Genomic DNA, 26713 nt, shown 5'->3' with positions numbered 1-26713 from the left:
ATTTGTGTTTATTATTATAATGTGTAGTTATGATTAATATAATTCAATAATTGATTTTAAATTATTGTTATTTATGTACTTGTGTTGTTTTGATTTTAAACTTAATAAATTATATGATTTAAAATTTTAATGAATGTTATTATCCAGATCTTTTTTCGATATTATTTCATTTATCGGGACGGCGGGACGTCCCGATTTTGTCCCGGTCCCGTCCCGACTCTTAACGGGACGGGACGACTTTCGGGACGGGACGGGACACGGGACCAAAATTCAATTCCGATCTTTTTCTCGGGACGGGACACGGGACGGGGGTGTCCCGGTCCTGTCCCGTCCCGTGAACACCCCTAGCTCTAAGATTATAAAACCGTTAAGAAAATTATAGAAATTTTGTTTAGAGTAGTTTTAAAGTTACATGTAACTCCTAAGAGTATTTTGGAATGACCATATAATAAGAAATAAAATACATTTAATTTAATTTGATGTTATTTTTCCAATTTTCTGTTTGTAAAGGTGTCAGGAGTTTTTTATAGACTCCTTAAATTTTTGCTTGGACATTTAAGTTAGTTGAAAAGCCTTTTATGAAGAGACATCGGGATTTTTGAGTAAATTTGAGCCCAAATAACTTCTTTTTAGATTACTTTGTATGCTAGTATATGCTAGTACCGGAGGGCAGCCTAATTACCATGTAGATTTTCTCTACTCCTAAATCCCTAGGCGAACTCCTGCCATTGATCATGCCATAAACATTACTCACTGGTTCTCACTTTTCAGTTTCATATACTCACTATTACAACAATTATGTTGGGTTCACAACTTTGCGCTACCCAAGTGTGTATTCTTATCTTTTTCTCAAAATTCATTTCTCATTGACAAACGTTCATTTTTCAAGAACAATAGCATGTTCATCGTCAAAATTCCCTTGACTTTGTATTTTCAAGTCAAAAATAGTTTTTTCATACACTCAATGAAATATACATATAGTTTTTAGCTAAACAACCCATTCGATGCATGTAAACATTTATAATTCATGTTCAACTATCAAATAACAATCAATTAACATATAACTACCCAAAGTAGAGTTTTTCCTCGGTTACCTCAAACTTTTAAGAGATCACATGTTTACCCTTCAATTAACTAGCTTTCAAGCTTGAATTTTCACTTCAATAGGTGATCAAGAGCTAAAGCTACAATCAATCAATTTGAATTCCATCAACAAAACAAACTCAACCATTTGAAACTCTCAATCTCCACTTTTAATTTGCCCAACCTTCACTTTACAAGATGTGAAGCCTAACCATTGAGTTTAATAATTATCTTTAGCCTTTAATAGCATTAATGAGCCATTAAATCCTATAATAAAAAGGATTTTCGAGTATTTATGGTGTCCAACAATTCAAAACACTAAAACTCATTATGTCTAGGTTTAAATACTCTAATCTATCCCCATTAACTCTATTTGAGTCAACAAATTTGGACCCATAACTTATATGGACTGAAATTTCACTTTCACTATCAAACCCTAACTATAAACTCATAAATGTGGAAGAAAAGGGGAGATTAATGGGTATGATTCTTATCTTGGGTGTTTGTAGCCTTCAAAATGCTCTCAAAATGATCCCCAAGTAAACCCTAGCAGAGTAATAGCACGCCTCACCTTTCTCTCTTTTCTCTCCTTTCTTTTTCTATCTCATTTCGCGTCTGATAAAGTATAGAAAATAGCCATGTGCCGTGGCAGACGCACAATGCACCACGGCGCATGGCATAGAGAGGTTCTCCCTCGCTTAGGGATGGCTGTGTGCCGTGATAGATGATCAACGAGCCACGACATGTGGCACAATAACTTCAAATTTTCTTTTTCTTCTCTTTTTGATGCCCGAGTAGTTTGTCTTGATACCAGACCCACAACTAGGGCTGAAAAGGCATCAAACAAGATTATTAGACCTCTCGGGCCACATATCACTTCAATTTACTTAATTACCCTAATTAGATTTAATTAATCAGGGAATTAAAACTCAAAATGTTACAAGATGAGCTAGATATCATTTAGGCACCTCTTGTAGTAGAAAGGAGGAGGTTAAGGCTTAATGAAGAGTGATAGAGCCTTTGGCCAGGCACTATCCTCTATCATCTAGAATCTCACCTTGGGAAATAAGAATGAGACAAGGTGAAATTAAGAAAAGATAAAAATATGTAATTATTATTAAAAGGAATTTTTTGAGATATTATGTAGCTTGATATGTGAATCAATATAACTAAGTAAGGGTGTTTTTGAGATGGGATGAGATTAGGACACTCATGTCTTGTGTCTTGTCTCGTTTAGTCTCTGTAACCACCTTTACTTGTATTTTCAAGTGATGAAGTTGTAGTTTTAGTTTCAAGATCTCCTTTTGTTGCTTCAATGTTTTCCTAAGGCATGTGCATGGTGGCAATTTTTTTTTTTTCCATAATGTGAATTAAACTTCAACGAAATACACATGAAAAATGTATTAGGAAGAAATGCATTAATTTCATTCCTATATTGAATACTCCCTCCATCCTTATTATAGGGTACCTTTTAAAAGCATTTTTTGTCTTAATATAAGACATACGATGGGGTATTTACATTTTTTCAATATTATTCTTATTTAAATTAATTAACAATGAGAGAGAATAAAATGCTATTTTGAAAATTTTTTATTTAAATAGAGGTAAAATTGAGAGTTTATTCTTTTTTAAGACTAAATTAGTAATTTAATCACTTCTTCTTAGTTTTAGTGAGATAGTTAAATGTGTTTTATAATAAGAATTGGAGAGGGATTACAACAGAATGGATACAACTCATCTCCCTCCTCCCTTTCTTTTTAATCCCTGACCCATATTTATAGAAATGTGTGCTTTTATTAACAGTGAGTTTATTCAATTTCTAATTTGATTCTTGTAATTCAAAATTGTGGAAGTGAATATTATAATCTATGAAAATTTTAATTAAGTTCTATAATGAAGCTTTTGTAAATATTGTGTTGAGATTTATTTATCCCTTCAATATATATATATATATAAACAAAAAAGACAAAATATAATTGATAAATTAACCTTAGTTATATATTCAAGAAAATATGACAAAAATTATAAAATTTAACAACAAATTTTAAAGAAGTAAAATTAATCAAAATAATAATTGATAATTAGAAGATTTAATATGAACACTTGAAAATAAAATAAAAAGATAATTTTTAAAAGAAGAAGAAGAGGAGAAAAGAGTGGATGCGGAGGGGGGATGGAACCTATAAGGAGAGGAGGAGGGTAATGATAAGACAGGATTGAAAGGGTATTAAAAAAAACAAAAATGTTTACTGTTCAAGCATTAAAAAAAGTAAGTAAAAATATTTAAAAAGAAACTATAAATAAATAAATAATAAAAATAAGTTAATAATGTATACACACGTATATGATAAAAGGAAAAATGAATGTATGTATAATATCGGGATGGGATGGGATATCTGATGAACCCTTAATTGCCTTGAGTTATCAAATTTAAAACTAAAATGTAGAAGTAAATATTTTAGATCATTTTCTTAGAGAGTAAATCATACAAATCATTGGTTCAAATACTACAAATTAAGAGGATTCAAGTAATCAAAACTAAGTCTAAGTGCATGAATTAGATGTTTGTAATTTTATATTTTAATTGGAATGAAGTGAATGGTGATTATGGAGAGCTCAAGTCAAATCTCTCAATATTAATAATTGAATTCTAGAATTATATGGAGAGCTCAAGTCAAATCTCTCAATATTAATCATCGAATTCTAGAATTATATTAATACAAACCTTCCTAATTAACCTAACATGAAGCACTTAGAAGTCTTTAAGTGTAGTGAACCATTAAACTTAATGGATACTAGTGAATATAAGTTAAGTGAATTTAGAATTAACACTATGTTCAGCCTTGATCTGCACAAGTTTTAGACCAAACCTAGCGGAAGAAAAACATTTTAAGCTAAATTCATATAACCAATATGGATCTAACTTAAATTTAAACATGACCTTGAATAAGAATTAGCAAGAACATATGCAATAACCATAGAATATCAAATTAAATCATAAATTTCAGATCTGAACATAGTATTAAAAATATAATCCAACATTTATGTTATCATCAAATCTAAATTAGAATTACAAAATCCTTAACCAAATTAGGTGCAGCATTCGAATTCCACTATGAATCAAGAAGAGAACATAAAATCAAGAAAGTGAATGAAGATTACAATTGGGAAATATCATAATGTCAAGTCATCATTTTTGAAGCTTCAAGTTGTTTAGCCTCTCATGCTCTTCCTCTTCACTTGGATCAGACCTTGAGCTTGAGAAAACTTCATGAAATCTGGAAATATGTGGCTGGAAATGGACTTGATTTGGACGAAATAATGGTGCTTAAGCAAGGGAATGACTGAACGAAATATAGGAATGGAGAAGGAAGGTCAGGTCCGGACGTGATTGAATGTTGGAATGGAGAAAAGATGGATAAAAATTTGGATAGAAGAAGGAGAACAAGCCGGAACGTGTGAATCAATGCTGGAGATGAAGGATCAAATCTGGAAAAATGAAGAAATGATGAAGAACGTGAGGTGTGGATGAAAAAGATGAGAGCAATGGATCTGAAAAAAGGAAGGAAAAATATGGACAAAAATTGAAAGAAACTGAGAGAAAATGTGATTGAAGAGAGAGAGTGAAATGTACACAATGAGACTCTCATCTAAAAATATGATTTAAGTATATGTGATTCATGTGAATCAAGATGATAATTTTAAAGTTAGATATTGATATAACCAAAGTCCAGATTTGAAGAAGAATTTTCAGCTGGAGAAATAAATTAAAATTAACAAAAATAATTTTGAAAATGAGCTGGAAATGAGGCGCCTAAATGCTGAATGAAGGAGCATGAGAAATGCAACTAGATGCATGGACAACGTGACTCTCCAAGCTTTGCTTCAGCTGCCACATCATCATCTTATATCCAGGTTTGATTCACGCCTAATTGCTTCTCCCTTACATCATGATGATGTCATTTAAGAATTCTCTTGGATCAGGCTTCAATTGTCACGCACAAATGCTCTTCATTTCTCATGATGATGTCATGCTATGTTTTCCCCAAGTCTGATCATAAATTCACGCACAAAAGCCACACACATGCTACTAATATTATATTTAATTAATTCCTCTAATTAGTTTTTAAATTAGGTGCCAATATCACAGCCTCTTTAATTCTAAAATTAAAATACTAAATAAGCCTTTTCTTGCTCTTTAATTCTTCAATAAAGTTAATTTAGTCTTTGCCTCTTAGCTCCAAATTTGCTTCTTCTAAAAAATCTAAAAACAAAGGATACAAGATTAAATAAATTCTAAAAAGATAATTAAAAAGGAAGGAAAAGAGAATTTAAGCTCAAAAATTCAATTTAGCATTTTCAAGTGTTAAAGTAATCATCAAATAACATTATTAGGGTTTATGAAGTCAATATGTGAAACACACAACTAAAAATCAAAAAATAAACCTTAATATGTATGATTTGATGCTAAAAACCAAGTGTATAATATGTAAAATATGAAATAGATCAATGTCTCAAAGGCTATCCTAAGTCATGTCCAATCTTGGCTCTTTTTATGCCTCATCCAATTAGGTTAGAGTGATGAGTTAGGGATTGGGATGGGTACAACCTTAAACACCTTTATTGTCGAGTTTGTTATGATATTTTCTTGAGTTGTATGGTTTAAATTTTTTAACATGCTTGTACCTTCTTAATTCAATTATGAGGAAGTGTTTGTCTTTTCAAGCATGCTAGCTTTCCCGAATTATGATTTAAGCTTTTATAACATGCTTATTTGAAATGTATGCTCAGTGTGTGTGTGCATGTTTGCAGCATGGAATGTATTATGGTTTAGATTGCTAATTATGAAAACCTCCTATATTGAGTTATTTATTGACTTGGGATACACTTAAACTTCAAGGAGGTTACTAAGATATTGTTTTACCCTAGCTCCTTAAGGAATATGGCTTAGAGATCGACCATGCTATCATCCTGTAAGGTCTCCCTTCCTGATCTACATTTAACTCAAATTGAGATAATTATGAGACTAACCCAAATGGATTACCGAATTTGTAAAATTTACATAAATGAGATTTCAAGTTTTCAAAACTTAAAATACTAAAAATCAATTTAAAAAAATCAAAATCAAAGCAAAACATGTATACAAAAGTATTAACATTATACATGAAGTAAGATAACATCAAATTAAGGGGTAAAATTAATTATGACACAATTACACTGTAGCAATAAATTTTATATTGTGGCATAAATTACAGAATTTATGACAATAATAAGTCATCATGGAGATTTTGGCCGAACTTCTAACATATCCTAATTCTCCATCTGATTGATGTATCTAAGTATCCATAAAAAGTTTATTCAATGAACTAGCTAATGGCCTGGTCTTATTTATAACTTCTATTCTATTAAAAAGCTAATGGGACAACATATGAAACAAGGAAATGGCTTAGAGATCGACCATGCTATCATCCTGTAAGGTCTCCCTTCCTAATCTACATTTAACTCTAAATTGAGATAATTATGAGACTAACCCAAATGGATTACCGAATTTGTAAAATTTACATAAATGAGATTTCAAGTTTTCAAAACTTAAAATACTATAAAATCATTTAAAAAATCAAAATCAAAGCAAAACATGTTATACAAAAGTATTAACATTATACAATGTAAGATAACATCACAAATTAAGGGGTAAAATTAATTATGACACAATTACACTGTAGCATAAAATTTTATATTGTGGCATAAATTACAGAATTTATGACAATAATAAGTCATCATGGCAGATTTTTTGGCCGAACTTCTAACATATCCTAATTCTTCATCTGATTGATGTGATCTAAGTATCCATAAAAAAGTTTATTCAATGAACTAGCTAATGGCACTGGGTCTTATTTATAAATTCTATCATATTAAAAAGCTAATGGGACAACATATGAAACATACTACAACAATAGATATCGCATATTTCATAAATTCAACCCTCAACCCTAAACTCATTAAAAGCAAAGGGGGATGTCATCATCATTCAAATTATTCAACTATACATTTTACAACCCTCAAAATAACCTTAAACATATTTGTATAGCATTTTGTGCTTAAAGAAACATGTTTAACTCATAAAATTGACCAAAGGCATTAGAACAATAACAAACAATCACATATGAATACAATGGTGCAAGTAATCAACATAATTATCTTAGTTGGCAATATCACAATAATTACACTTTAATCAAATGATTTGAGCATTACAGTAGGATATCTAATTTCTAAACCTCATATGCCTTTCTCTTGTCCTGATTAGAGCTAGTGCTTGTAAAATCTTTCAGAAAGAAGGACGAGTACAACCACTTAGTAACCAGAATTAATCTAGCCTATACAAATACATGTTAATTAATCATAATGATGCAATTGGTATAATCAAATAAAGTGCGTCCACACATTTAACCACGTAACTCATTCAGTCACAAAAACTAGCAATCATGTGACATCAGAATACTTAACATGCAAGGGTCACAATGATAATAACCATGTGCCCTTTATAATACGTGCAAGACCATAAAAATAACAACAATATGATCATATAAAGCAGCATAAAAAACACATACGGGGTCATAATACTAAAAACTATACGTCCCTATCAAATTATGCTAGACTATAATAATAACAATCACGTGACTGGGATATGATATCTATGATCAATGCTAACCTTATTCTTTTACATAAAATCGGTGGTTATTTAGTAGGCTATGTCTATAAACTGGACTTCTCAAGTCTTCGACTCTTGAAGAGTTGTCTAGCTAAGGCTACTATACTCACTTGTGCAATATGGTTTTCCTAAATATTAACAATCATGAGGTGTCGTACCTCTAATCTAGCACCCTCATGAACCAGTGGAAACTAGTTAGGTTTGAGTCCCTCGAAGAAAAAGTGGGACAATCCTTTATAACAATGGGATAAAAAACTACCTTCGAATTTCAACGGTTAGCAGTCTCGCTAGCTTTAATCTGACAATAAGCTTATGAGGTTAGTTTACAATTAATATTAATACCTATAACTAATAAGCATCAAATCACTACTTTAACATCTAATTTCATACTTTAATAACCAAACTATAAAATCAACCTCACATCTATTGAGTTTCTTAACTCTCATTAACTTTATTTAGCTTTCAACAACTTAAATAATCACTCATATATTATCTAATAACTTAAAATCATCGTCAATGTCATAAATTACTCACTTTCAACTCTTAAATTTAAATACTTTAATTACTCGAAACTCTCAACTCTTGAGTTTAATTATCATATTAAGTTATTAGCTCTTACTAACTCTAACTAACACTAACACTAACACAATCCTTAATCAATATCAATGGCATCCTCTACCTTAAGCACCACCGTTTATGGTATTTTAGGGTATAATTTCATCCATACTAATGAGTTCAAGCTCAAATATGCTCAAACTCATCAACATTAGGTTTAAATAACTTAAACAACTTCTATTAGTTCCATTTAGACTAATAGGTTCAAACTTATAGCCCTAAGTCCAAAAATTGCCATCTCTCAACCTCAAATCACTCTTCCAAACGTGTAGAGATAATAAGAGATAAGGAAAGTATATTTAATGAAATCAAGCTTTAATCACCTTTAAAATGTTCAAAAGTTGATGCCTTAGTAGAAAAAATACTCTTCATCACCCTCCCTTTGTTTTAGGCTTATTTCTCCCGGTTTTGGATGTTTTTGCCTCCTTGAAAAAAGCTGGTTTTGAAAATTATGCTACACCCTAAATTTTTATACTATAGCATAATGCTCAATGGGCAAAAATCTTATTTTTTTCTCCACAATTTGAGCCCAGGTGGCCCAATTTACTTTCAAACCCAATCCAACGGTTAAAGTCAAATCTAATAGCCATTTCTCATTATCCTCAAACCCATTCATATTTAAATTTATATATCTATCCTTTATTAGCTTAATTGATTAACGGAATAATTTTTGAAATGTTATACATCTTATAGGAATATCTACATTTATTTTTATTTTTTATTTGATGCCCTCATTTTTATTTTGATTTAGGATGTATATTATGATGGTTTTGGGCTCTTCTGTTGAGGGAATTTGATGGGAGGTTGTGAGTTGTGTTATTTTATTTTTATTTACACATTTATTGTTTGTGATTGTTTTTTCATGACATAAATGTGTGTTGGATTGTGTTCGAAAATCTACATGTGTGCATGTATTTGATATATATATATATATATATTTATTTGTACAGGTTCTTCTTTTCTATTATGGTAAGGCTTGCACAAGGGAGCTTGCCCCTTTTCTATCATAGTAGATTTGGGTTATATTTATGTTCTTTTTTTAATGAAATATAGAGAACTTTTATCCTTTTTTTTTTGCTATAATAAGGGCTTATGTTAGTTAATTAAACTTCGTTTAAATATCATAATAGAATTAAGGCCAACTATTTCTTTACCATGATAGATCAGGATGTCCATTTCCCACTATGGTGGATAAATTCATTTTCTATGGTAGGAGATGATTAAGTATGGTTATATAGGGGTGGTTGTTTTACGGTTCCTTTCCCATACCCATGGAATTGGGTTCCCCCCTCACTTTGACCTAGATGCAACAATGCTTCAAGCTCACTAACCCTCCACTAGCAATGGTGATGCTCCTCCGCTAGCAACAACGTAATGATCCTTCACCAACAATGACAACAATGACACTTTGCCCAGCAATGACTTTTAGATCTTCGTCTGTTTTGACATTGCAAATCGGGTTGTAGATTTGGGTTTCCCCCTCTCAAATTTCATTGCCTCACTCTCACTCTTGAATGTAATAACTTGATAACCACTGTGCACTTTTGGTTTTCACTCTCGTGCTTCTCAAATTTTGTTCTCTTATTCTTTCTCTTATTATTATTTTTTTAATAATAGCTTAAGAGGCATGTAGAGCTCTACAGGACCAGCACACTTTTTTGTAATTGTTGATTGAATATTCTCATCTTCCTCTCAAATTTCATTGCCTCACTCTCACTCTTGAATGTAACAACTTGATAACCACTGTGCACTTTTGGTTTTCACTCTCGTGCTTCTCAAATTTTGTTCTCTTATTCTTTCTCTTATTATTATTTTTTTAATAATAGCTTAAGAGGCATGTAGAGCTCTACAGGACCAGCACACTTTTTTGTAATTGTTGATTGAATATTCTCATCTTCCTCTTTCTTATAGGGCGGTGGTCATTTTTGCTCTCCATGGCAGCAGCTTCATGAGTTTTTGTGGTTCAATGAACTTTTTTAGTTTATTTTTAAGGGTGTATCAGCATTTTCAAAATATAAATATAATATTAAATAATTTTTTTGTCCCACTTCCATCTCCATATCAACTATAATTTTATATCCCACCTACATTTTTATTTTTGCTTCCACTTTCGTTTATGTTTCTACTTCTATTTCCAAAAAAAAAAAAACAATTCTTTGAGCGAAAAGAGGCACTAGCGTAATAAAAGTAGACATCAATAATCAATTACCTTGGCGGTAATGTCACATTCGTCTTTTGGAAGATATCAGGGGTTCAAATTTGAAGTTAACATGGTTAGTGGGCGTACATACATCTCCGTGTGTCTCTTTTTTCTATGCAAAAGTGATAGGTTATGAGCAATACTTGTTTTTTTTTTTTTTAATAAAAAAAGAGCAACAAAAGTAGAAAACGAGGTAGACCCGACCCGTATAGAAGTAAAGAAGATTTGAGTCATTTCCCAAAATTAAAGAAAAAGGAAGTATATTGCTATTTTATGAACTATTTTACATTATTAATTTAATTATATATTTGCGCATTGACCTCGAATGTCCACTGATTCTCTTTGCTATCTGATCGGAGAGAGGAGGGAAGTGCATAACGACATGGGGAGGTCTTCTTTGATGCTTCTCGCTCTGGCGATTTTGATCTCTTGTCATGGAATCCATGTGCGATCGGACGCCTCTGATCATCGTTACAGGGATGGGGATTCTGTTCCTCTTTACGCCAACAAGGTCGGTCCATTCCACAACCCCAGGTAACCATCGAATTTTCCCTTCTTCCCGTAAGTTTCACATTCTGGTATTCTTGTATGTTTCTTGGTTTTACGGATCTGGGTTTGGATCTGACTCGCTGAGGTTTGATTTAGCAAGGCCATGTTTAGATGCACTCCTTTTATGGCATGCTGTATACTATGATTAGAGAATACAGAAGAGTAATTGGGGAGAAGAGTTGTGTTTTCTGTGTGGTGGATCAAATATGCACTTGAACGTGTTGTTGATATTGTTATATGCAACTGGTTATTGCCGTTTCGATTACTCGTTTTGGAAAGTTCTAGTTGCTAGGTTATGTTCATAATCTCTCTCCGTGTGTTCATAACTGTATTTTTTTTTAATATTCACATGGCAGGTGCTAATTCTTTTGTGCACATTTTAGAATGAAATATCGACATAACAAGTGAAGTGGGTTGTTATAATCCGTTTTTATAGTTCGACTGGACAAATGAAGCCGGGTGTAATGCTATAATCATATCTTTTTTTTTTTTTTATTCCAGTGAAACATATCGATTTTTTGATCTGCCCTTCTGCTCAACAGGTCAGTATCTGAATTCAAGCTTTGATCTTTGCCGAATCTGACGTGCACAATAAACTGACATGTATAAGCTGATTATTTAAAATACTTAAGCTTTGAAGAAAATTGGTTTAGGATGGGAGAGAATGCTTGATGGCTGGTTTTGGTACGTATGGAAGAAGCAAATGTTGTTTCTAATGCATGGAACATGAGATATGCTATGCCTATTATGTTTATTCGTTTGTTAATTTTTTTTAAATCATTGCCAAACAGTGTGATGGAAACGGGAAGAGGGGAGGGAGGGGGGGGAGAGAGAGAAGGAGGGAAAGGCCAAAACTCTTAGAAATTTTATTCAATAATATTCAAAAGCTGAATACATGAAAACCCTAGCTTTATTTATGAAGTTCTAAAAATAAGAAAATAATAATAAAATGATAAATCTAAGTCTAAATCTTAAATCTAATTTAAAGATACCAATAGGATGCTAATATCCTATTTTATTGGACATAAACAAATTTAAGATAACGATAAAATAAAATAATATATCCTAACACGAATGGATAAAATTCTTATTCAAATATCTCTAATGGATAATTCTAATATCTTAAATAAATCTTAATTATCCTAATTAGCTATTATCTCATATTCCATCATAGTGTCATTTCATTATTATTGTTACTTTTTAGCGTAGCACCAGGATGGTATTTTTTTTTTTATTTACAGCATCATTTTTCTCTACATTCCTCTCAATTCTGTAACTAAGCAGCCTGTTATTGGCTCACATGGTAGTAAAGTTGTTTTTTCTAATATAAACATCAAGATGCACTTTTTTCTGTTTTAATGCAAGTCCTGTGCCTTGAACCATCTCTACAAAGAAAATTATGCTTTATAACTTTCTTAACTTTTTTTTGGCTAACATGTAAGGAGTTGTAATTAATGGGTTCTAAATTTATTTGATTTCAAAATGAGTGAGTATAGCTACATTTCAGGTCGTGAGAGAGAGAAAAAAGAAGCTCTTGGTGAGGTGTTAAACGGAGATCGTCTAGTGAGTGCTCCTTATACGCTTGATTTCAAAAGGGAGAAAGACTCTGAGGTTGTGTGCAAGAAGAAGCTTAAAACAGAGGATGTTGCTCAGTTCCGAGATGCTGTAAAAAAGGATTATTACTTTCAAATGTATTATGATGACTTGCCAATTTGGGGATTCATTGGAAAAGTTGATAAAGAAGGGAAAACTGACCCCGGCGAGTACAAGTATTTCCTTTATAAGCACATACAGTTTGATGTGCTATACAACAAAGATCGTGTGATTGAAATCAGTGCTCGGATGGATCCTCATTCTGTGGTAGACCTTACTGAAGATAAGGAAGTTGATGCTGAGTTCATGTACACTGTAAAATGGAAGGAAACTGATACTCCTTTTGAGAAGAGAATGGAAAAGTACTCTCACTCTTCCTCTTTGCCACATCACTTGGAGATTCACTGGTTCTCAATCATAAACTCCTGTGTAACAGTTCTTCTTTTGACTGGTTTTCTAGCAACCATTCTTATGCGAGTCTTGAAGAATGATTTCATGAAGTAAGAGTTGTGTATTTATCAGCAGATGTTCATTCAGTTCATCTACAGCATTTCATGTAATGATTCTTAATTTTGGTGATTCTTCACCAGATATGCTCAAGATGAGGAAGCAATTGATGATCAAGAGGAGACAGGATGGAAGTACATTCACGGTGATGTTTTCCGCTTTCCAAAGAACAAATCTCTGTTTGCTGCTGCGCTTGGTTCTGGCACTCAATTATTCACTCTGTATGAATCTTCTTTTGTGTTTAGTTTAAGTTTTTTCCTTTTAAAATGAAACTATACACTCCACTATTTGTCATCTTCTGATCTTTTTATATTTTATGCTTGTACAGCACGGTCTTTATTTTTATTCTTGCGCTGGTTGGTGTGTTTTATCCATATAACCGGGGGGCTCTGTTTACTGCACTGGTGGTCATATATGCACTCACATCAGGCATTGCTGGCTATACTGCTACTTCATTCTATATTCAGCTTGAAGGGACAAATTGGGTATACATGGATTCCTTTCACTGATTATCTTGGAGTCTGGCGAGTACTGCTGTAAAGCTCAAACAGTGGCATGGTTTATTAACTTGTTTTCTGTTTTGACAGGTGAGAAACCTACTGCTCACAGGATGCCTCTTTTGTGGGCCTCTGTTCCTCATGTTCTGTTTCCTTAACACAGTTGCAATAGCCTATAGTGCAACGGCTGCACTTCCTTTTGGCACAATTGTGGTGATTGTCCTCATATGGACACTGGTAACTTCACCATTACTTGTTCTAGGTGGTATTGCAGGTAAGAATAGCAAGGCTGAGTTTCAAGCACCTTGCCGCACTACAAAGTATCCCCGAGAGATTCCTCCTTTGCCTTGGTACAGGAGTACTCTTCCCCAGATGGCAATGGCTGGATTTCTCCCTTTCAGTGCCATTTACATAGAGCTGTACTACATTTTTGCTAGTGTATGGGGCCACAGGATTTATACTATCTACAGCATCCTTTTCATTGTCTTTATCATTCTGTTGATTGTCACTGCATTTATCACTGTGGCTTTGACTTACTTTCAACTTGCTGCTGAAGATCATGAATGGTGGTGGAGGTTTGTATCCTATCTTGCATTGCTTTCTACTTTAGTAGAGTTTGTATCTTTTACAGTACAAATTTCATACATATAACATTGGATAGGGTTGGATTAGTAGTTTGAGTACCATTTAGATGGGTTATAGTTTAGACTAAATGAAATCGAAATTGGAAAGCTGGAAATTGGAGGGGGAATGCTGAACTGGGAATTGTTTTCAAGTATTACCTGAGAAAATATCTGGTTTCTTTTCTTGAAAGAGTATTTTAAGTCCTGGTGGCAACAGTTACACTAGTTTTCTCAATAGTGTATATGGATTAGAGGGTTGAATTACATTGACCTAGATTTTGATCACATAATAGATAGTGAGAATTTTTTTTCTCCCCCCATTTCGTTTCCTTTTCCTTTTCCTTTGGAACATTGACATTTTGGACTTCTCTAGCTTGAGATCTATTTTGACTCTTGAAAAATAACACATGCTGCTAAAATTGTCTCCCAACCATGGCATTCTTTCTTGATAATAGTTTTGCCAAATAATTGAAATTTGAACCAATAATCATTAGTTTTTATTTTTGCACTAGCTTTCAATTATAATTTTGTTACCCTGTTTGCCATGAACCTTGTAAATTTTTGGCTATAAATACTGGCATTCTTATATTGATGCTGCTGTCTTTTGGTAGGTCTTTCCTTTGTGGCGGCTCAACTGGCTTATTTATCTATGGATACTGCTTGTATTACTACTATGCACGATCAGATATGTCTGGTTTTATGCAAACGTCATTCTTCTTTGGCTACATGGGTTGCATCTGCTATGGCTTCTTTCTCATGCTTGGGACAGTGGGCTTCCGTGCCTCCTTGCTCTTTGTGCGTCATATATACAAGTCCATCAAGTGTGAGTAGCTGTCTGGTTGAACTTTTGGGTTAGCTAATCCTTTTTCTCTGTTTCTTCAAGGGAGAAAGGGTGTAGGAGTTTTTAATTCTCTTGTAAGGTAGGTTATATAGTGTGTCTGAAAAAAGGATGCATTGACACTCCTTCCCTGTAATTGGTGCATGTGACATCTGCGGTTCAATTGCCTAGCTAGGGGAAGATTTTGGGAACTATGGGGATTTATTTAATCTTTGATTTCTGTAGTTACTGAAATTTAATTCAAGTAGCTTGTATCAGTAATTTAACCTCTGCGGCTCTGAGAATGATAACGTTTTTAATATAAAAAATTATTGCTGAGCCAGGTAAATATCCTGGTATTTTCTTTTCTTGGCGATATAGAGATGCATTGTCTTGCCTTGCCAGAACGATTTGGAATTTGATTAAAGAATAACGACACCAGAGACGAGATTCTCTAGACACTTGGTTTTATGACATGATTATTTATATGGTGTCCGTGTCTTTTGTAAACGGGCTTTACATTACTCATTAGTCATCATATCCCGTCAGCGTGGTTAGGAAACCACGTTGAAGAATGCTAGCAAAAGAAGTTAAACATAATGAAGGAGGAGTTTCCAAATATTGAAATAAATCAAAATTAGACTAACAATAGTTGGCTTCAGTATTTAATACTAGCTGTTATTTCATGATCACAAGAATAACAATAGTTGATTCAAATATTAGGCCAAGAGCTTGTTACTTGTTAGGATTAGCTTTCAGTGGCTCCAAGCTTAAGTTGACCGGGGAAAAGCTGGTTAGGCGTATTTTCTCTGCTTGGATAAAAGTTAAGTAAAATGGCTTTTCCTCCTCCAACCTAAATTTCATCTGATTTACCAGCTTTTAGTGTTTCGTTGTATAAGCTTTTGTAATTGAAGTGTAGGTGATGGCTGATGGGGGATATATTTGGAAGAGGAATATAGCACAATAATAGATAATAACATTAACTGGCAAGGCAAGAAGCTGATAGCATATTCATGGTTCATATTCCTTTTATAAATATAAATAATTATAATTAAGAATAATTAAAATATGAAATCTTAAAAATGATTTATTTTTTTTTTTCATCCTTCCCAACTGAAACTACTTATTTCATTCTTATAGAATAATACATCTGAAAATTCTAAAAGTAAAATTTTAAGTTTTTATGTAAAAAAAAATGATTTTTTTGAATATTTTTATTCTCTTAACTTATAATTTTAATATTTTTATTGCTTAAATATAACAAATTATATATGTTCATGCACCTGTGTGTGTGTATATTATAAACCTTATGTACTCTTGAATCATTATATAACTAAACATTATTTGTTTTTTTATAAAAAAATCAATCAAATATAAATCATGTCATACTAATTAACTAACTAAGAATCAACCTTTCATTTGTAAACGGAAGTTAGTGAAAACTTCAGTTTTGCAAACGTTTATCCAAAACACAAATGATTCAATCTGAGTAATAAAGCAGCAAAGGTTCAAGAGTTGAACTAGGTGATGCAAGAGATGGATAATCCTTGAAGAAAGAGTGTTGCTGTTTGAAGTCAGTAATGAGGAGGCCCTTGCACAAGCCTAGAGATGAATTCCTCCATGTGCTTATCAGAACTTCCACCTTCGCTCGCAGCCTCTTTAGCAAACTTCATCAGCTTCATCAAATTCTTCTTTATTTCCTTCCTTCTCTCATCAAACATCTCTCGATTTCTTCCTCATTACACACCCCCTCCTCATTCTTCTTCGCATTAACACCCACTCTCCACACCTCCTCCACAAAATACGCATTGGGTACTTGATATGCGAACCTGGGCATCCCCACCATTGGAACCCCAAATACTATTGCTTCCATAAGGGAATTGGCTCCACAGTGCATCACTATGTATCCTACTGCAGGCTGCGACAGCATCTTCAATCGATGGCTCCATGCCACATAACATCCCCTTCTTTTATGCTTCCTCCACGAAGTTTGTTGTAAGGTTTGGCATTTCAGTTTCCTTCATCACCCACAGGAAATTGCGGCCTAGGTTCTTCAATACCATCGCCATTTCCTTAATCTCTTCTGTTTTCATGCCAGTCATGCTCCCAAATGCAATGTCGAGCCATTCCAGACGTGCATTACGGTCTTGGTTGTTCATGTTGAAACCGTAGTCTACGCTGTCTTCCATTCTGCTTTCCAGGTAAGCTGATGGCACCATTGGCCATATTGCTGCAATGGTGGGGCAAATGTTCTTCATCCATTCCAATACCTGTATATGTTCATCAACATTACGCAATGTATTCATGGCGTTAATCAGTGCTTTCCAGAGAATCTACTTCAGCAAAAGGAAATAAACCTTAAGTCATCAAACTGACCTCGTGCTCCATCTTATCAAAAGTCTGACAAAAGTAAATATCCGCTCTGCCAAAGTTACCGAACTTGCTTAATGAAACTCTGAGAACAGGGAAAATCCTATCTAACCCCGGACCGTCTACCACAGCTGAAACTCCGGTGTCTAAGAAATCCGGTATGTCTAAAGCTGGCACGTTCAATGTCTTACCGTGCACCTTCAGATTCAGCATACAATAAGCTGCCATAGCACCCGGTGTCTGAGTGGCAAATCCAGCACTCTGAATACCCGTCTGCTTGGCAATATCCAGAGCCCAGGGAAGATCAAAATCATAAATCAAGCACCTGCCCTTCCTCCGCTGGCTGGAGTCTTGCAAGCTCTTGTTGATGAAATCACTCAAGATCTTGACCGTGCCATTTTGGAACCTTTCGACAAAGCCCTCAAGCCCGCCCTGTGTGAAATCATCTTAGGTGGATAAGAGAGAGATCAAGTGATTCCAGTTTGATGAATAGATTGTGTTGCAGAAAGCGAGGAAGCGAAGGTGACTCGGATCCCTTTCCATGCCAAACGCCTCGCAAATTGGATCAATGGACTTGTATGACCGCGCGCAGGAAAGCCCAGCATCAGCACGCGTGCCGTCCCCTCATTCTCTCCCATCCTCTTCACTTCTTTCTTACCTGCAATTTCATTATCAGGTTCATGCTTTAACAAGTAGAGAAACGAATGGAGAAGACGAACCGGGTAGATATGGATGACGAGAGAAGCTTGAAGCCGGGATGTTGCGGAACTAGAAACTGCTGCCGCGGCGATGAAATGATGCGGTGTGAGTTTATTTTCTATTTTTTTGGACCAGCGTGAGTTTAATTATTTATAGGAAGAATCTCATTCCCTGATTCACAAAATTTTGCACTGCAGGCTTGATAAATTTTAAAAACGCACTGTAAGTTTGAAGATTTTTATTATATATTTTGTTGTGAATGAAAAGATATAATTTTCTTTATCTCAAAGGCATGCCTATATACATAACATGATATCACAAATTTTTAATATAATATTTATGAATGTACAATATATCTAGTGGATATAATTTAACTTGAAGTAAAATGTATAAACAAGTAAATAATGAATAACACAATGTTCATCAATTCTTAATATAATGAATATATGTAGATTTGTAACATTTGAACAATATAAAGTCTATAATGAATAACATATTTTAAGTTAATGTTCATTAAATATATTGTATATTTTTTAATATTGTAAAAATTCGTGAATATTGTGCTGTATATACATAAACTTTCGATCAAGGTAAAAGCAAATATATCTTTTCATCCATAACAAAATTTGCAAGAAAGCTCTTGAGCGTGCAGTGCTTTTTTAAATTTTATTGAACCTACAATATAAATTTTCATATTTTAAGAGTCCTAAGTGAGATTCTACCTTATTTATACAACTCAAACTTGGACATACTTTTTATACCAAACAAATTTGGACGTATTTGTGTTATTTTAGCCTCTAGGAATTAGAAATTAAAGTGCTTGTAATTGGGACCTGAACCACGTGTTGTGACCTTCAAAAAGTCACCTTTTGTAATTTGGTCGATAAGTAACGGCTATCCTTCTCAATTATCAAGTCGATTTGTGGGCCTTCAAGTGTAATGGACTCCCCACGGACAGGGCCCCTACCCGAAAAGCTGCCTTCTAAATATCTCTTCAACCCATTTTGTGTTTCCACTCTGTAAACTAAACCTTTTTTTATTTTTATTATTTATTTATTTCTTTTGCGGTCAAGGGAAATCCAAATGCTCGCTTGTAATATTTTAAGATATTTGCAATCATATTAAGAAATGCAATTAATATATAAGAATATCGGTCATGTTGCCGAATTTACAGTTGCGTACGTACGCGTGCTGAGGTATATTTTATAACAGCTACTACCGTACGTCATCTATAAAAGATTGAGTTTTGTCAACCCCTCAAGCATGGTGGACGTAGTCTCATTAACTTTGAAGCTCAGTACGAGGCTTGTCTATCAAAACTTGTTTTCAAAATAATTTCTAATCCCAATCTCTTGTGGGTGCGAGTTCTTAAAGGAAAACATAGAATTCTTGATGTCCATAATCCTGATGTCAGTAGAAAGAGATTTCTTATCTCTGGAAAAATCCCTCGAAAATTTGGCAGGACACGATATTTCACATCAAATGGCCCCCAGGTGACGGACAAACCATTAAATTCTAGTCTGATTACTGGGTTGGTGACTCTAGCCCCCTCAAGAATTTATCCTTTGCTGATACCCCTGAATTAGGTCTCCGCAGACCAATTGCTGATTTTATTACTGACGAAGACCAATGGAAGTGGGAAATGTTTCGTCATTTGCTGCCGAACTCAATTATTGACAAAATTGCAGCATTTAGAATTAATGTGACTGATACAATGACGGCAAGTTGCTCTTGGGATCTTACTGCAAATGGAGAATTTACTGTCAAATCCTCTTATACTACTCAGCAATCTATTGCTTGGAACGACACAGCAACTATTTGGTCGAAAATATGGAAATTACCTAAGGCACAGCGTGTTAGAACTGTCATTATGATGAAAGGGCGTTTACTCACGAATTCTGAAAGATATTGTAGGAAGATGACTCTTGATCAGCAATGCTCTCTCCGTCACGCCCCTGTGGAGAATATCAATCAGATCCTGAAAGGGCCGCTAATGTTTGGAAGAAAATTCTTCTCCCAGATATGTACACTTATTTCATTGGCACTGACATCACCGCTTGGCTTGGCCTCTGCTTACAAAAGCTACCTTGATACTTCTTGGAAGATTGGTCTCAGTATATATAACATGTTTGGATCGGTGTTATGGCGTAGAATTGTCGCATCTTCCAGAATGAATCCTTCGCTGCTGAAAGTATTTCATCTGAAGTTAGAACTATAGTCAATCACACTATTAGAGCTTTCCCTCATTTTGATGCTCTGATGTGATTTGTTTATTCTTATCGCTTTGCTGTACAGTTTTCTCTTAGTAATGAAGCTTCCTTTCTACTCAAATTGGGGGGAAAAAAGTTGTCTTGTTTTTTTTTTTTTTGTAAAATATTTCGTCTAGTAGATAAAAAGCGTCAGGTACAAAAAAAAGGGGGGGGGGTTACAGGCAGAGCTAAATGTAGCGACTCTTCAAAGCTATGGCCAAGCAGCCAACTAATTAGACTTCCTATTATTTTTAATATATTGATGACGATAATAAAAATGATTTATGACCTTTATTAATGATTTATTTATTATTCATGATATGACATTAACTAGGGCATATTATTATTAAGAACCATAGACACATGCAGCACAAAGCAAACTTATTGTAAATAATTTAACATATATTAAGGGTCATTGTTGGACCTAGAAACAAAAAAAAAAAAAAAGAGGAAGAAAGACACACAAAAACAAAATCCAGTGAAAAAAACAGAGAAAAAACAAGGTATCAAAATAATAGAGAGAATAAAGATCATGAACTTGAGCCCTCATAAGCTAAAAAAAGGTACAAATCTAGGCAAGAAGTAGAAGAAGAAAACAAAAAAAAAATGATAAAGTGAATATTAGAGATAAAGAAGTCCTTCCTCTAGTAATTAGAAAATGAATTAAAAATTTATATTACTTGGCATATGTCTAATTAAATAGTTCAAACTATTTTAATGAAAGTAAGCCATTCTCAAACATATTCACTATTATAAAAAAAGTTAAATGTGCAAGTATTTTTGTTCCTATAGTATTTTTCAAGAAATATTCAATATCCTAAAGTTTTTGCCGTAGGAATTTTGCTCTTAAACTAATAAAAACATCGCAAATTAGACATCTTGCTGTGTTAGTCATAAAAAACGTCTGTTAGCCGTGGTTAAAGTGGGGCTCAGTTTTATTGCTGTCATGCCTGTTTCTATGCCATGTTTCTTCCCTTCGACTCTCAACAAACAAAACACCATAGCGCTGAGGTTGCTGGTCACGTTGTGATCACTGGCGGGGATGATGTCGATTATGCCAGAGATGATGCAATCACAATAGATTGTGCAGTGAAACTGCTTGTAGAAGGTGTCTTGGTATCCATCTAGATGACAGTTGTAGAAGATGGCTACATGCATGGCCATGAGGAAAGGGATATTCACACCTGCAAAATCATAATAGGAACATTCGTTGTGAAAATGAAGATTGAAGTCTCTCTCGAACTCTTTTTGAGACATAAAACAAAGACAAACCAAGTCTCTCTTTGGGCATCTTATAGAGGTCAAACATTATCACGCACAGTGAGGGTGATGGTGTATTATTATAGGGCTTTTAAGATATTTACATTGTCACTCCAAATGTCCGTCGCATAGCTCATCCAGGTTGTCATTGTCACTCCACATGATTGGGGAAGAAGGTCAAAAAATCTTGAACGGATGATCGTGAAAATTTGAAAAATCACTTTGGTTGTTTTGGTCAACAAAATTAATTTTCCAGCACAATATGACTTTCCAAGGGTCTATGGTGAGACAAAATGCATAGAAAATAAGGCCCACCAAGTTCACTCTAGCCGACGCATGCTTATTTAACGGTAGGATAGTGATTGCTACGTTTTAATTACTTAAAAGAAAAAAATATTAAGCAAAATACTTTAAGGTATTGTGTGTTCTTTAGAGAAAACTTTAAGTGAAAAAATACATCTTTATCTTATAAAAAAATTAACAACACACATAAAGCTTTTTATTACCAAATAAAACAGTCTAAGTGCGTCCGTTTGAGTAGCTCAGGCCAGCAGAATCATAATCAATCAATCGACAGCAAAAGCTCAGTTCGTTCTTTCACTGCTACGTTTTTTCAGCACCATAATTAATTGCATTTATCCATCAAAAGGAATCCAACTAAAGAAGCAGGATATTTATGTTGGACCATAAAAACTAGCTATGCCTTGTATTCATCACTCTGTAGTCTGTACAGCCAACTCTTAAGTAACGAGGCTATTATCATGATGGGCTGCTGTAAATATAGCTTCACGTCAAGAGTAGAAAATCTCGGGACAGCAGTATACGTTTGGGTCTGTTAATGGTAAAAGGAATGACTTGGAGACTCAGCTAGAGGTGTGTGAATTGTGATCACATTTTCTGTTTCTGTTACCGGCCAGGTCTGTGTGCTCACTCATACACCGTAGCTTTATACTTGTATACCATTATTCTGTGTGAACCTATGGTGAGAGTGACGAACGTACTGCGGGGCACTGAAAAACATGCTTTCTCATATGCATAATTCATCTACTCCATACTATTTCTTTGCAGGTTATCCACATCCCCATCTCTTTGACAAATTTATGATAAATGCATTAATTGCAATATCCACCTTTTCTGAGCTTTGCAATCCCATTATTTAACCTTGTGATTGTGGTCCCCACTCTATATAATGTACTACTTAGCTGTGTGCATTTTTCACATTATTTTCTCACAACAGCAAATTCAGCTATCATCATTATCACAAATTCTGAAATTCACAATTTAAAACCCACCCAATAAATGGAGCAGTCTGTGGAGAATCACCCATATACCATGATGATGCTATTGAAGCAGCAAGAAGGAGTACTACGAGAACTGAAATCTTCACATTTTAATTCTTTTCATACGGAATTTCTTAAATGTGTTGTTATTAATTCCAGCTGAACAGACACATGAGTTACATGCTAATTAATTTTTATGCTTTTATAATCACCCACGATCTTGCATTGATGGCTGATGATGAAAGGAACAATGGTATTCTTAGGACTTGGATATAATCTCTTGGGTTGTAGCCACGGTAACCATTAACTTGCTCATTTCTTACCTTCTTAGCCACATCCAACGGATCGTTGAACGAACAAAATACAATAGGAATCAAACAAAAGAGCTGAAGTATTCTAAACATGCATGTAATATAAGCCTGATATTCTATGACTATATATAATTAAGAAAAGAAGACGACAAAACAGGCTTCAGCTACACACACACACACACACACACACACAGCACTTGTTCAACGAATACAGGAATTAATTTTCAGACTTAGAAACGCACGACTGCATAATTCGTTTGACTACAAAAAAGATCAAAACCAAAAGCAAATTACAAAAGAACCATCTTTCTACTCGTCAATGATCATTTTTTCTAGCAATAACTTAAGTTATAGACAAGATTCAAGCAAAAATTTTCAAATATCTGTTACCATTATCAAACTAAAAAAAAGGGGTCGGAAAAAGAGTGCTCTTGTATGTAAATGTATTTAGAGAGTGAAAGTGTGTAAAAGATTCACTTCTCTTCTTTATCCTCTTCATCATCTGGTTTAATTTGTGTGTGTTGGAAATCCGGATTGGTTGGGAGGCCCTAACAAGGAGCACTTGAAGACTGTAGCTACCTAAGGTTATTGATCTCCTTCTCCTTCAGTGGTGGGTGAGGACATGCAGCTCATCACAAGAGATGTCTCTTCTGATGAAACCCGGCAAGAATGGAGGATTGGAACTGTTGCTTACAAGCCTGACAAGTAATTTGCATCAGAGTGGAACTCGTCTTCATCATGGCTTGCTTCTTCAAAGCCTCAGCCTTCTCGAGCTCCTCCTGAGCTTCCTTCCTTATCCTCTTTGCTCTCCCAAACTCTAACTCGGCCATCTCTATCTCACGCTTAGCCTCTCTTCTAGCTTCTTCTGCATATGCCTTTTCAGCCATCGCCAACTTGAGCTCTTCACTAGCGCACTCTTTCAACCGCCCCACTTCCCTTAACCTCGGTGCTTCTTCCGCTTCCGCTTCATTATTACTCGCAACATTCTTGTTGCTCTTATTGTTGTTACTGAATGACCCTATTGAAAGCTTCAGATGGGTTTGATCAGTTTCGTGGTTGTTATCCTCCTCATGATCAGAGCCTCGGTTTCCTAGAGCGTCTGATGAAGAAGAACAACGTAAGAGCTGGAGTTCTTCTAAGTTATTATGTCTATGAGAAGTGGGTGGTTTTGGCACAGGCAAGCCTTGCATTAATGAAACTAAATTGGCTTCACTAGATGGACTAGTGCTAGAAGCTGTTCGACCAGTGCACGCGTCTTGATGTTCAATGAAACTCTCAACCCTGAAACAATGAAGCCACAAAACATTACATTACATGTAAAAAAAAGATAATAAAGTAGGTTTCTGGAAGTTCATTAATTACCAAATTCTTTTCTGTACGGTTTTTAAGTCATTATAACCTCATAGAAACAGTACCAAAGTAAAGTCTTCCTAAATTATCCTTATAATTCAAATTTTAATTTTAACGAGAATATGATTAATTTGGGCATGTTGTCTGGAATAATTACAAAAACTGAAGCGGGGAATAGTGTGGTATAACCGGCCTGGTCATTCAGGAATGACATGCACGTACATGCAGCTTGGAAACAAAGGAGGCAAATCTTTTTTTAAAAAAAAAAAAATCGAGTATATATAATCAATATCTAGTATAAGATGATTATGCGGTTGCGTTCCAATTTAATATTTAGCAGTGCTTAAAAAATAAGTCAAGAGATAGAATGGGGTCTCTACATTTACACGTGAAGAGAATTATATTTATCATATATCCTCACATGGCTTATTAGGGGTGTCGATTATCATTTAAATATAATTATAATTAAGTACTATTACTCAAAGTGGGGGTATTAAATTAAATATTAATCATAGTGCGTCCTCGCAAAAGGTTCCCATAAGATAACGCTTCTGATTCTGAATTTGAAACTATTCATCAACATATCCATATCACTGGTCAGATATCAGATGCAATTGATTTCTGCTCCTCTGTGTACCAAGTACCAACCTGATAACAAAGAATTTAGGGCTTGACTTTGCAGTGAAATTTTGTTTCCTTTATAGAACTGAACGAGGGTGAACTAGAGAAAGAGAGAGACAGAAATTGACATGGGAAATGAAAAATAGAGATGTCTCAAAAGCTAATTCTACTGTTACAGAAACAAGACATGACTTGATATTCTGAAGTAAGAATTGGAATGTTATGGTATATTTTACCTGGAAAAGACACGACCACAGTCACACGAATGGCCTCTGGTACCGCAGGTTTTGAGGTGAGCTTTGTAATCAGACTGAACAGCATATCCTTTAGAACACTTCTCACAAACCCACTGCTTGTGATTACTATGCTTCCTCCTAAAATGCTTCTTGATGCCCACGAGATCTCCAAGAGCATGGCAAGGATTATGGTGCAAACAAGTAGGCTCAGGGCACACAAACACCTTCTTCTTCACCTCTTGCGTGCTGCTAGTCTCCCTTTTCAGCAACTTCCAGGGTACCTTGTGCCTTCTTCTGTGCATCTGCAGATTCTGGTCTCTTTGAAATCCTTGATTACAGATCTCACACACATATCTATCTGATTCCAACAAGGTCTTCGGTGACAAACACACGACCTCAGCATCTGGATCTGCACAAGGGAGGGAAAAAACCCGCAGTAATGAGAAGGGTAACTACTGTTAATTATTTAAGTAACTACCGTTAATTATATATTTAGTTACCTGGTGTGCCTGGGGGTCTTCTTTTTCTTTTGGGAAGGATCGCTCCATTATTTTCTGAGGAAGCCGCATCAGAAGAATTAGCACTATTGTCTAGCATGGTGAAATTTTTATGTCAACTCTGATCAATCCTCGCAATTAACCAGCACTACCACTGGCTAAAGTTAAAGAAGTTGGGGGAATAGTGGGATTCAGCTTTATTCAGAGAAAGAAGGAAGGAAGGAAGGAAGGAAAAGAAAGTTTTGATTGAGAGAGAGATAAGAGAGAGCGGGAGGGAGGGAGAGGAAAAAGCGATTGTTGGCTTCTGAGATAGCTTTGTTTAAGGCTTTTTAGCTTTTTTTCCCCTTGCCACACGAGCTTTCTTGCTCTTCTTTTGTTGCTGTTTCATTGACCCCTCACCTTACCACGAGCAGGTGAGGTTGAAGCAAATTTGTTCATAAAGCTACCCTCTACAGGGTGCACATGTGCCCCATCATTCATCCTCAAACCAAGGCTCTTGGTCAAATCATGTCAAATACTTTTGGACTAAAATTAATAGTAAAACCACTGGACTATTTAGCTTCGTCGAGGTCTGTCAACCTTATATTAAACTAATAAGCTCGCAGTTAATTTTTTTAATAAAAAAATTCATTGTACGGTAACTTTTT

The 26713-nt window shown here is 34.6% G+C and overlaps 3 protein-coding genes across 4 annotated transcripts; 1 reads left to right on the top strand and 2 right to left on the bottom strand.

Moving 5' to 3' along the window:
• The first annotated feature begins 10935 nt into the window (after positions 1–10935).
• On the top strand, positions 10936–15569 carry LOC129311733 (transmembrane 9 superfamily member 3-like). Its single transcript, XM_054954158.1, has 7 exons — positions 10936–11141; positions 11658–11698; positions 12664–13249; positions 13340–13477; positions 13585–13741; positions 13844–14328; positions 14988–15569. The coding sequence occupies exons 1-7, from the start codon at positions 10990–10992 to the stop codon at positions 15205–15207; spliced, it is 1779 nt and encodes a 592-aa protein (XP_054810133.1). The 5' UTR covers positions 10936–10989; the 3' UTR covers positions 15208–15569.
• A 1021-nt stretch (positions 15570–16590) lies between these two features.
• Positions 16591–18372, bottom strand: LOC129311835 (UDP-glycosyltransferase 74D1-like). Of its 2 annotated transcripts, XM_054954309.1 has the most exons (3): positions 18283–18372; positions 17570–18221; positions 16591–17463 (listed from the first exon to the last, which is right to left on the bottom strand). In XM_054954309.1, exons 2-3 carry the CDS (start codon positions 17789–17791, stop codon positions 17164–17166), a joined length of 522 nt encoding a protein of 173 aa, XP_054810284.1. In that variant the 5' UTR covers positions 17792–18221; positions 18283–18372; the 3' UTR covers positions 16591–17163. The 2 variants fall into 2 exon arrangements, with proteins under 2 accessions (XP_054810284.1, XP_054810283.1); XM_054954308.1 differs by having other exon boundaries at positions 17570–18359.
• Positions 18373–23455: 5083 nt separating this feature from the next.
• On the bottom strand, positions 23456–26260 carry LOC129311847 (zinc finger protein SHOOT GRAVITROPISM 5-like). The gene is given in 4 exon segments (XM_054954319.1): positions 23456–24021; positions 24024–24643; positions 25570–25978; positions 26070–26260. Coding segments are annotated over 4 exon segments (1200 nt in total). The 5' UTR covers positions 26167–26260; the 3' UTR covers positions 23456–23947.
• Positions 26261–26713: the final 453 nt, after the last annotated feature.

The sequence above is a fragment of the Prosopis cineraria genome, unplaced genomic scaffold (genome assembly GCF_029017545.1).
Source record: "Prosopis cineraria cultivar Desert tree isolate PC_DT_omini unplaced genomic scaffold, ASM2901754v1 PC5, whole genome shotgun sequence".
In the NCBI taxonomy this organism is placed as follows: Eukaryota; Viridiplantae; Streptophyta; class Magnoliopsida; order Fabales; family Fabaceae; genus Prosopis; species Prosopis cineraria.
Note: the sequence above shows the minus strand (reverse complement) of the source record. Positions and strands in the feature narration are given on the sequence as shown.

What these genes read in the sequence shown, in the direction of transcription:
- LOC129311733 (XM_054954158.1), top strand. Translation starts at nt 10,990, where the DNA reads ATGGGGAGGTCTTCTTTGATGCTTCTCGCTCTGGCGATTTTGATCTCT. An exon ending in TCTGCCCTTCTGCTCAACAG is followed by an intron (nt 11,699 to 12,663) that starts GTCAGTATCTGA and finishes GCTACATTTCAG; the next exon opens with GTCGTGAGAGAGAGAAAAAA. An exon ending in GGCACTCAATTATTCACTCT is followed by an intron (nt 13,478 to 13,584) that starts GTATGAATCTTC and finishes ATGCTTGTACAG; the next exon opens with CACGGTCTTTATTTTTATTC.
- LOC129311835 (XM_054954309.1), bottom strand. Translation starts at nt 17,791, where the DNA reads ATGGCAGCTTATTGTATGCTGAATCTGAAGGTGCACGGTAAGACATTG. An exon ending in TTGATAAGATGGAGCACGAG is followed by an intron (nt 17,464 to 17,569) that starts GTCAGTTTGATG and finishes GAACATATACAG; the next exon opens with GTATTGGAATGGATGAAGAA.